The 11,740-nt window shown below is 42.1% G+C and overlaps 1 protein-coding gene across 2 annotated transcripts in view; it reads left to right on the top strand.

The window, feature by feature from the left end:
• LOC137641604 (C2 domain-containing protein 5) overlaps window positions 1-11,740 on the top strand; it is a 202,801-nt gene that overhangs the window by 148,459 nt on the left and 42,602 nt on the right. Inside the window, exon 15 of one of the 2 annotated variants that reach the window (XM_068374323.1) lies at window positions 7,440-7,487. The exons of the other annotated variant lie outside the window; for it this stretch is intronic. Coding sequence (XP_068230424.1) covers window positions 7,440-7,487 — 48 coding nt within the window. The remainder of the gene's footprint in view (window positions 1-7,439; window positions 7,488-11,740) is intronic. 2 annotated transcript variants of the gene reach the window in all.

The raw sequence follows: 11,740 nt of genomic DNA, 5'->3' as shown, positions 1-11,740 counted from the left end.
ATAATGGGAATCCTAGGAAACTATATCCAATGATCTCGGTCATTTGGATTATCCCAGGACCAAGCCTATGGTAACCAGCCGGGCGAGATGCATGGAGCGTGTTCTCCTTTACTGTTCATTCTCTATGCATCACACCTTCTTTAAGTTAAAATTAATGATTAATATTAACTTAATTTAAGAGCCATTCCTATGACTCCCCCATACTCATTTTCTCTTTCTTCCACAGGAGGAGCAGATGAAGTGCGATTTCGCATACTGTGCTGTGAAACGCTCGCAGTTTTACGGACATACGGCGTGCAGGACTCACGCCCCTTGCTCAGACAAGAAAGGGGATTGGAAGTTCTGGAATCCACTGGAATGTACGGTCTGCCAGGCCTACCTAGTTGAGGCCTTCCATAACCCTCCCTCAGCGGAGGTTAGAGACATTGCTCGTGAAAAGCTGCGCAAGTGGGTGCGTGGTTTTCAGAGAAATGCTACTGGACCGTACCTGGCCACCGAAGAACTGAGGTCCCTGTTGTTCCCTAAGGCCTCCCCTGATTCAGTGGTTCCAAAGGAAGCAATCCCCACTGTCCAAATTACGGTGGAACCTGATGTGGTCATGGCTCAGTCCATGCACGAGTGTCGTTTAGATTCCGAGGATGATGAACAGATCTCTGACGTCTCGGAAGACACGGAGAAGACGCTTATGGCTCAAGGAGCCGAAGAGGACGAAGACAAGGTGGAATACACCGAGTCGGAGATTGGAGCTACTCCCTCGTCCATCCCTCCGCCTACTCCTACACCGACGGATGTGTCCATCCCGTCTACCTCCTCGACCCCGGATCCTTCCTCTTCTACCCAAGAACTGATCCGACTGATTAGAGCTGTCATGGACGACAGACTGAAGGAGAACCAGGAGTCCATCAGGTCTATGATTGGATCCAGAGAACCGAAGAAGATCTCGGTCAAGGATCTCCCAGCTTGCTCTCATGCCAATCCGTGGAGGTATGCAGAGCATATGGTTATTGCGACCGGCAGGATCTTTGTTAGTGACAAAATCGGCACGGTCCCGTTGGAAGATGTGGAATTCTTCCCAAGCTTCGAGGCCTACCCGGACTGTTACGTCCGGCTTCGTTCCGAACCTGCCTCGAAGGAGGAGACCGAACCTAAAGAAGAGATAGTGTTCGATCTCGCAAAGGCCCAGGCTATGCTAGCCTCCGCATTTAAGAGCAGGGGCTTTACCTGCTCTAAGCTTCCTGCCTTGAGCAAGAAGCATCCTACATATGTCGCACCTGACACTGCGATTCTTCCATTTTTGGAAAAGGCCTTGGCTGCATGCCTTAAAGCGGCGGAAGAAGGAAAACCCTGCCCTGCACTGGAGGAGTGCAGACCCTTCTCCATCGTGACACCCCCTGACACTAGACAATGGAAAGATGTCCAACATACTTTCGTCGTGGGTAGGCTCGATCCTGACGTCGCCGGACGTCAGTTTAATGAAGACCTCCCTAAGCTCAATGATCACCTCCTTCGCCGGGAACAAGACACGAAGGAGAGGCTTGCGGCATCTCTTTCTCATCAAGTCCAACTTGAAGTTATGGCCTGTGACACAGCAGTACCCGATCACTACATGGTACTGGCCAAATCCCACTTACTCACGGTAATGAAGGACTTGTACCATTTCATAAAGGCTCGTAGAGCCTGTCGTGAATTCGTGTTTGTCGGTGCCACCGTGAAACACGAACCCCGGAGGCTGATTTCCTCCAACATCTGGGGAAAGCACCTGTTTCCTTCTGACCTCGTCAAGGAAATAACGGACAGAGCCGCCACGGAGAATAGGAACCTTCTCCACAAGTGGGGCATGTCCAGAAAAAGGAAAACCTCTCAGGACGATGGACCTCAGCCTAAGAGGAAACCTCAAAAGCCGAAACCCCAGCAACGTCAACAAAGACGTCAGTTTCCGGGACCCGCTACCTCCCAAGTGGTTGCCCAACCACAACAGACCTTTCAATTGGTCCCCCAACCGGTGTTGTCACAGTCACCGGTCTTCACCCCTGCCTTTGAGCAGCCATCCACTACCTTTCATGCCAGAGGTAGAGGCTCGTCCAGGGGTGCAAGCAGAGACGCCTCTCGTCGTCCCTCCAGAGGTAGAGGAGGAAAGGGAGCTAGCGGCCGAGGCAACAAGTCCTCGGGACACCAGAAGCAATGAAGTGCTTCCGGTGGGAGGAAGACTCCGCCAATTCCAGGATCGTTGGACCTTCGATCCTTGGGCACACAGCATCATCAAGAACGGTCTAGGCTGGAGTTGGGTGCAACCACCCCCAATCTTCCAGCGGTTCTTCCAACAATCGACCCCCATTCTGGAAGAATATGTTCTAGACCTCTTGAACAAGAAGGTGATAAGGAAGGTAAAGTCCACCAGGTTCCAAGGGAGACTGTTTTGCGTTCCCAAGAAGGACTCAGACAAGCTCAGAGTCATTCTGGACTTATCCCCCCTCAACAAGTTCATAGAGAACAACAAATTCAAGATGCTGACGCTTCAACAAATAAGGACCCTTCTGCCTCAAGGTTCCTACACGGTCTCTATAGACCTGGCGGATGCCTATTGGCACATTCCAATGAACCATCACGCTTCCTCCTACCTAGGATTTCGACTCCAAAGGAAAAGCTACGCCTTCCGGGCCATGCCGTTCGGCCTCAATGTGGCCCCTCGGATCTTCACAAAGCTGGCGGATGCCATAGTACAACAGCTCCGCCTAACAAACGTCCGGGTGATGGCCTACCTCGACGACTGGCTAGTCTGGGCTCCATCGCCCGAAGAGTGTACAAAGTCTTGCGACGAAGTTACCCAGTACCTAGAACACCTGGGATTCAAGATCAACGAGAAGAAATCTCGCCTCTCTCCGGCTCAGAAGTTTCAGTGGCTGGGAATCCACTGGAATCTTCAGTCACACCGCCTTTCCATCCCCCAGAAGAAAAGGAAGGAAATAGCAGGGTCTGTCAAGCGACTTCTGAAATCCAAACGCATTTCAAGACGACAGCAGGAACGAGTTCTAGGCTCTCTACAATTCGCCTCAGTGACAAACCCAGTGCTTCGTGCACAGCTAAAGGATGCCGCGGGAGTCTGGAGACGATCGGCATCCATCGCTCGAAGAGACCTCAAGAGACGGCTTCCAAACAGACTTCGACGCCTCCTAAAGCCGTGGTCGGAAGCAATGGCCCTGAAAAGGTCCATTCCTCTCCAACACCCTCCTCCATCACTCAACATCCACACGGATGCCTCACTGGAGGGCTGGGGAGGTCACTCCCACCTGAAACAAGCTCAAGGGACCTGGTCTCCACTATTCAAGACGTTCCACATAAACATCTTGGAGGCCATGGCGGTCCTTCTTACTCTGAAGAAGCTATCCCCGCCGCCCTCGATCCACATCCGTCTAACCCTAGACAACTCGGTGGTAGTTCGTTGTCTCAATCGCCAGGGCTCAAGATCGCCCCAGATAAATCAGGTGCTTCTCCCAATCTTCCGTCTGGCGGAGAAGAAGAAGTGGCACCTGTCTGCAGTTCACCTACAAGGATTCCGCAACGTGACAGCGGATGCTCTATCTCGGACAAACCCGATAGAGTCGGAATGGTCTCTAGACGCAAGATCATTCTCCTTCATCTCTCATCAAGTCCCAGAACTTCAGATAGATCTCTTTGCAACGAGCGACAACAATCTACTTCCTCTGTACGTAGCCCCGTACGAGGACCCCAAAGCAGAAGCGGTGGACGCCATGTCACTGGACTGGAACAGATGGTCGAAGATATACCTGTTCCCTCCCACCAACCTTCTGTTGAAAGTCCTCTCCAAACTGAGAACCTTCAAAGGGACAGCGGCCCTAGTGGCTCCCAAGTGGCCCCGGAGCAACTGGTACCCCCTGGTCCTGGAGCTGCAGCCCAAGCTGATCCCTCTCCCGGGCCCAGTTCTCTCTCAACAAGTACAGAAGTCGACTGTCTTCGCTTCATCATCGAAAATCAAGGACCTTCATCTCATGATTTTCTCTCCCTTGCCGCAAAGAAGAGGTTTGGGATCTCGAAGAAAAGTCTAGACTTCCTAGAGGAATACAAGACCGAATCCACGAGACGGCAATATGAATCATCCTGGAGGAAATGGGTCTCCTTTGTTAAAGCAAAAAATCCTAAAGAAATCACCATTGATTTCTGTATGTCCTTCTTCATTCACCTTCATGGACAAGGATTAGCAGCCAATACGATTTCAACCTGCAAATCGGCTTTGACTAGACCAATTCTATATGCTTTCCAAATTGATCTGTCCAACGACATCTTTAACAAACTGCCGAAAGCATGTGCTCGCCTACGCCCAGCACCCCCTCCGAAACCGATCTCCTGGTCACTAGACAAGGTGCTCCATTTCGCCTCCAACTTGGACAATGATTCATGCCCCCTCAAGGATCTGACTCAGAAAGTTATATTTTTATTTGCTCTCGCCTCGGGAGCTCGAGTCAGCGAAATAGTGGCATTATCAAGAGAAGAGGGACACATCCTGTTTGCTGATTCAGGAGAAGTGACCCTCTCCCCTGATCCGACGTTTCTCGCCAAAAATGAATTACCCACCAAAAGATGGGGCCCTTGGAGAATATGCCCCCTGAAGGAGGATGTCTCTCTATGTCCAGTAGAGAGCCTCAAGGTCTATCTTCGCAGAACTTCAAACTTTGGTGGAGGCCAACTCTTCAAAGGAGAAACATCGGGCAGCGACCTGTCACTGAAACAATTAAGAGCGAAAATCACCTACTTCATTCGCAGAGCGGATCCGAACAGTACACCCGCTGGTCATGATCCTAGAAAAGTGGCATCTTCTCTGAACTTCTTTCAGAGCATGGACTTTGAGAGCCTTAAAAACTTTACGGGCTGGAAGTCCTCGCGAGTTTTCTTTAAACATTATGCGAAACAAGTGCACGAAATCAAACATTTTGTGGTAGCCGCAGGTAGTGTTATGAAACCTGCACCTAACTCTGCGTAGAGCAGTGAGTTACTTGGGACTCTAACTCTTCGGGTGCCTATGTTGACCCTCGAGTGATTCATAGTGATGTCTAAAAACACTTAGTGCTTTTATAACTGTTCTTATCCCAGGTGAAATGTCATAGTGTCACACAAGTGCCGCATGCCTTGAGCATGATGTGTTATTTAAAGACTTGCGTTCCTCGAGAACGAGTACCTACTAATCCTGAAATTCCCTTTCAGATTCAAGAGCAAGCCTTTATTTCTATGTACATTATTATTACTGTAAATGAACTTTACTTTTGCTGTAAATTATTTAATTTCTGCATTGTGAAATAAAATTTCTATTTTATTACTTATGCGTCTCTTTCAGCTCCTACTTACTATGAAATACATACTGTCATAGTTTTATTTATTCCTCCTTTCTTATGGTCATGAAGAATTTAAGATGTCTATTCTTAAATTATATTCACCTTGCCTCAGTAAGGTTCCTACATGAATACTTACTTCTGATAATCAGGAGATGAACTCTACACACAGTGCCCAACCACCACTGTCCTACTTCAGAATGTTCCTATACAAATATCAAACATTCTGCTTCATCTCTCAGCTCTTAAAAGTTCTTCTGTCAAGATGAATAGCCCTTCAATACCACTTTGACGTCGGCATAGCCCATGGGAACTTCCTACCAATGGGGGGCAGGATATTTCGTTCCTATGGTTCTTACCTAAGATTACTTTGCTGTTTTGTCAATGCCTAGGCACTTAACTCTGGGGGAAAATCTACCACGATACATTGATTCTCTGGTACTCTTCCATCAGGACGCCATGGCTTGAGCCCAAAAAACGGATTTTGAGCGAAGCGAAAAATCTATTTTTGGGTGAGATAGCCATGGCGTCCTGATGGACCCTCCCTACTACTTCGTTCAGTTTGCTCCCTCCCTACACAATTGTATCATGGTGATGGGCAGCAACTGGCGCCAGGATAAAGACGCGCGTGACGTCATTAGAGCAATGGCGTCCGTTTGTTTACGTCTCGAGTATCAGTAGTAGCCACGAGTGAGATTAGCTGTGGAACGGCTCCCAGCTATTCTCAGCCCTTACACACCGAAGCGTTAACTCTGTTCGGGGTGGAGATAGCTATGTGGCACGACCAGACATGCGTGTCCCCTGTTGTATTACGATGTCTTAAAGGGAAACCTTTGAGATACTCGCTCCAGAAGTTAGAATTCTGTGATAACCTGTGGTTAAATTCTCTGGGAATATCTTAGTAGTCTTATACCCAAGGAAGCTACCAAACAGGAACCTTCCATCAGGACGCCATGGCTTGAGCCCAAAAATAGATTTTTCGCTTCGCTCAAAATCCGTTTTTTATATGTAATTTCAGGTGATTTGATTTCCAAATTTCACTTAATCTAGTCATTGTCTAATTTACTTTTTTCAATTTTTCACTAAACTCTAATTCTAAAGACCTTCTATTGGATATCATAGTTCCTCAATAGTGAAATGATTCTACCTCATTAATCCTTTCTCCTTGAAATTATACTTCATCTCCCTTTGCATATTACATTCTCATCATCTCTGTCTTTCTTCTATTTTTCTTGAGCCCGACCTCTTGTAATATTTCATGCATTTTGGTAAGCAAGCATTGCAAATCCTGTGGTGTTCTGCGAATAAGGACATCATTAGCGTACTCCTAGGTCTGCTAATTTCCTATTACCAATCCAGTCCAATTTTTCCCCACCATCTCCAGCTGTTCTACTTACCAGTATATATATATATATATATATATATATATATATATATATATATATATATATATATATATATATATATATATATATATATATATATATATATATATATATATATATATATATATATATATATACACACACACATGTATGTGTGTCATAAACAGTAGTGTACGCTACCCATTTAAAATGACCTCCTAAGTATTCAGATAGCTAAATAATTAGCCGTGTTTCTTTTTTATCCCTCCCCCTTTCCTAACTACAACACGGCAGTTGGGGGTTTGTGAATGTACCTCTCTGGGTATCGCCTCTCACCAGGGTATGATTACTCCCTTTCCCCCCTACCCATGGGACGGAGAAAGATAGAGTGGTCATACATTTGGCAATGCCACTTAGTGTGGCAGGAAAGAAATACATATATAACCAAACACTTGCTCTTTATTATGTATGGGAGGATTTTATATATAAAATACACACACACACACACACACATATATATATATATATATATATATATATATATATATATATATATATATATATATATATATATATATATATATATATATATATATATATATATATATATATATATATATATATATATATATTATATGTGTGTCTGTGTGTATAATGTATATATATTTTTCATATTTAATATTATTTTTCACAATCTTTGAAAGTGAAACTTCACCTTAAACTCTGGTCTTAGGAATCCTCAGTGACTCGATGGCATCGTGCTGTAAGGGTTAAACACCAGGTTAGTGTAAATTATATTGATGAGTGTTATTGTGTGGGGAATACATATACATTTTCAATGTGTACCGTTCTTCCTATATATTTTTAATGTGTATGTTTTCATTCTTTTTTATCATATTTGTCAACATGTGTTTATATTGTAGAGTGTTATTCACATAATTTGGTTTTATATTTCTCTCTGTGATATTCTTAGGCCACAACTGAAAAGGAACAGTAGTATAATTTGTTCAAACTACATGGTTCAGTTAGAGTGAAAAAGTAAATGACTGAAGTGTTGTTTAACAATTAGTTCTATTTCAAAGCCATTCAGGAAAGAGACTTTTAACCCAGGAAAAATAAAGACAGTTTTAAAATATTTGTTTTTCAGATATTAAACATTGGTAAAACCCACCTCTCTGTATAATAAGGAAACAGGATTGTGCCATGTAAATTTTTCATTTATCTTGTCGTAGATATTGGTAAGATTATGTATTGGGAGATTAGTTGAAAGAGAAGAATAGAGAACATTCAATGGAGGAAGAAGGAAGTGCGTGATATTAGGACATCAAAGTAAAATGGTGAGAAAAGTAAGTTATTAGTGATATAAAATATGAAAATGTATGAGAGAAATTATTTGCCGATTAACAATGAAAGGTGGTTTTTTAAATTTATAAATTTTTGCAAAATAAAAATTACTTTTAAATTTTACAATACTGTATTGTTTCATGCACACGTTCATATTTAAGCCAAATTAGCCTCTATGGTGAGAATTCATCCTAATCAAAAGTCAATTCAGATAAAAAGATAGAGCAAAGCTAAGAAGTAAAAGTATATATAACTGACTCTAGGAATAAATTGAAGTATCAGTAAATAGATGGAAGGTAGCTGGATGAATAAATTTTATTTTTCCTAAAGGTAGAAAACTCAAACTAAGACAATAGAATGCCAATGCAGAAAAGTTGAAGCAAACTCCAAGAAAACTAGTTTTATGGTTGCTACTCATCCTAAAGCCATTGAAATTGATTCATGAGGTGGTAGAGGAAAGGTACTTTATTCTGTTTAACAAAACACAACTGACTGAGAAACTATTGATTAGTTTTTAAGTATATATAAGCACTTCATTTAACCACCTCATTTTTTAGTGTTTCGTTTAACTTCTTATCTTCTCAAACTAAAAGGCCGGTATGACAAGCTGAATGACAAGTTCCCTTAATTCTTTTCTGAATATTCTGCATCATTACATTTAATATGGTAATAACATTATTTCTTTGAACCTCCCCTGGTGTTCATTTTGTTTGTAACGAAGCTGGTTAAATATCAACATTACCCTAAAACTATAATTTTTTAAATTTTATTCTTTGTAATTACTATGCCACTCTAGTGTAGTATTGGGATCATGTGGTAGTGTATGGTAATACTACTGCGTAGTAGACAATATCCCTTTGTCTTTCAGTTCTCTCGTCGCCTGTATCTAATGCTTACGGTATGTGCACTCCAGATTAGGATTTTGCGTTTTAGGAAGTTCTATAGAAACACTTGATTATTGTATTAAAGGGGATGCTTTATTCTGGCTCCTCTGTCTTCTTGTGAGGGTTGTTCAAGAGATTTATTCCTGGGTGATAATGATGATAATTCTCTTTGTAACATGTGGTGAGAGCAAAACTGTGATATGAATAATCTTTGTGGAGTTAATAGCTTTACATGTAAAACACTCATTGTAAAAAAAAATTTTATGTTGATTTGAGGGAAAAGCTTGAGAAGATTAGGCTAGTTGATTAAAGTTACTGATGCTTCGGTGGCTATCTCAAAATTTGCGGGAATTGATTTGAAGGAACTTTTTAAACTTTTTACTGGCAAAGGCAGCGATCACAGCCTAACCAGCCCTGATTCAATTTCTAGGGTAACTCTTCAAGTTGTTTCTAGTGGTTCTGGTGTACAAGTCAGTAAGACTTCTATGGGTGCATTGTGTGTCATAGAGTTGAAAGCCTTCCCAAGCCTCACTGTCAATTTACTTCAGACCCTTCTGTTGCAAAACTAGCGTGTTTCCATTGATTCAGTGAGTTCTATACGACCACTGGATTTTGAGATGGAAGACCAGACTAGCAGTCTGGATCCTGATATCCTTCTGCCCGGTGAAGTAATTGCTCATCAGTAACACTTTTTTGCATTTAATAATAATGTTGCACATTGTATATTTATCAAACTTCTTTAGAAGATTTGATTGGAACTGAGAAATGGTTGCATGATGCTTTGAGTGGCAGTGGGGAGCACTCTCGTCTAGTATCAAGCATTAGCTCCTCTCAAAATTTGCATAACTGTGTTAATGTAGGTGCTAATACCTCTACTGTCAAAATGACTCCCTTGCCTAGTGCAGGTGCAAAGGGTAGAAAACAAACAGGAAGGCTTGATGACTCCAGTTTGAAATTTTCTGCAGAGCACAAGAAAGAAGTTGAGGAGGAAGCGGAAGAGACGGAATCATATGAGGTATCTGTTTCAGTCTAAGAAAGCTTAGTGTAGAATTGTATCCAAATAGATCAGTTCAGGTTAGTGCTGATAATCTTATTTTATTTTGTCATCGAATGTTACTGTTTCTAAGATAACTTATACCTTAAAGCTTTCTCAATTTTTCCACGGACAGAGCATAAATTATTGTCTCGTGTGGAAAATAAGCTTACCAATTCTGCTTGCCAGGTAGTAGGTTGGCCAGGGCATCAGCCATTGGTTGAGATACTACCATTAGAGTTATTGGGTCCTTTGACTGGCCATACAGTACTACATCGGATCCCTCTCTCTGGTTACGGCTCATTTTGTCTTTGCCTACACATAAGCCAAATAGTCTGGCCTATTTTTACCACATTCTTCTCTGTCCTCATACACCTGGCAACACTGAGATTACCAAACAATTTTTCTTTGCTCAAGGGGTTAACTACTGAAATGTAATTGTTCAGTGGCCTCTTTTCTCTTAGTAAGGGTAGTTTTTTTTTTTTTTTAGCTATGGTAAGCAGCTCTTCTAGAAGGACACTCCAAAATCAAACCGTTGTTTTCTGATCTTGGGTAGTGCCATAGCCTTCCACCATCTTGGATTAGAGTTCTCTTGCTTGGGGTACACTCGGGCAGGCCATTCTATCTTCTTTCTCTTCCTCTTGATTTTTTGTAAGTTTTTATAGTTTATATGCAAAAGATCTAATGTTGTTACTGCTTTTGAAATATTTTATTTTGATTGTTTATTCTTCTTTTGTAGTTTATTTCTTTGTTTCCTTTCCTCGGTGGACTATTTTCCCTGTTAGAGCCCTTGGGCTTATAGCATCCTGCTTTTCCAACTTTGTTTATAGCCTAGCTTGTAATAATAATAATATTGTTAATATCTCATCTCCCACAAAACCTTTCATTAATTTACTAAATAGATTAGTTGCCCAACACGATTATTGTCCCTATTCATGCTAGTTCTCTTGATTCCATTATTATTGTGAACACAAGGAGATCCTTGAATTTGGATTTTTCAAATCTGTTGACTAAAATGTGAATTCTTGGCAGTAGAATATGGAGTATAGTTGTTGTAGTTTTTTTTTTTAGTCTGACATAAAAGTTTGTAGATCACCTTGTTTAATGTTTTGAACAACTCTGTTCCTCTATGTTTGGGGAAGTATCTGATACACCGAAACTTGATTTGGTTACTTATAATGCAGCCCATATTAGATCAAGATTGGATTGACAGTGGGTTAGTTCAGGTAGCCTCCAGAGCAGAAACTGTTGCTCTGAGGTAATTTTCACAATGTCCTTTTTCTCCCCATTGTTCAATGGCTATTTCTTCACAGGAGTCTATTTCTATCTCTTCGAGGGAGTATTTTCGGAACAGTGGTAGGCTTTTGAGGTTTTGCTCTAACAGACAGCCCAGCCCTTATGCCAACAGGACTCGATCTTAAAGAACGCAATGACAGTCATTCCTTATAGGTCCCTGTAGTGGAAAGGCTTACCCTCTTTTATCAGGTTTGGAAAACCCTTCGATCTTCTCGAGTTTTGTCTGGGTTAGGTTGTAGGTTGACCAAGCACCAGCCACCTTTTGAGATACTAATGTTAGAGTGTTATTGTATCCTTTGACTGGCTAGACATTACTACATTGGATCCCTCTCTTTAGTTATGGCTCACTTTTAATTTACCTACACATATACCGAAGTCAGGGTCATTCTTTCCACATTCTTTTCTGTCCTCATGCACTTGACAACACTGATATTACTAAACAATTCTTCTTCGCTCAAGGGGTTATCTACTGCACGG

The sequence above is a fragment of the Palaemon carinicauda genome, chromosome 5, assembly GCF_036898095.1.
Source record: "Palaemon carinicauda isolate YSFRI2023 chromosome 5, ASM3689809v2, whole genome shotgun sequence".
Classification (NCBI taxonomy): Eukaryota; Metazoa; Arthropoda; class Malacostraca; order Decapoda; family Palaemonidae; genus Palaemon; species Palaemon carinicauda.
This window is presented reverse-complemented; position numbering and strand designations above follow the sequence as displayed.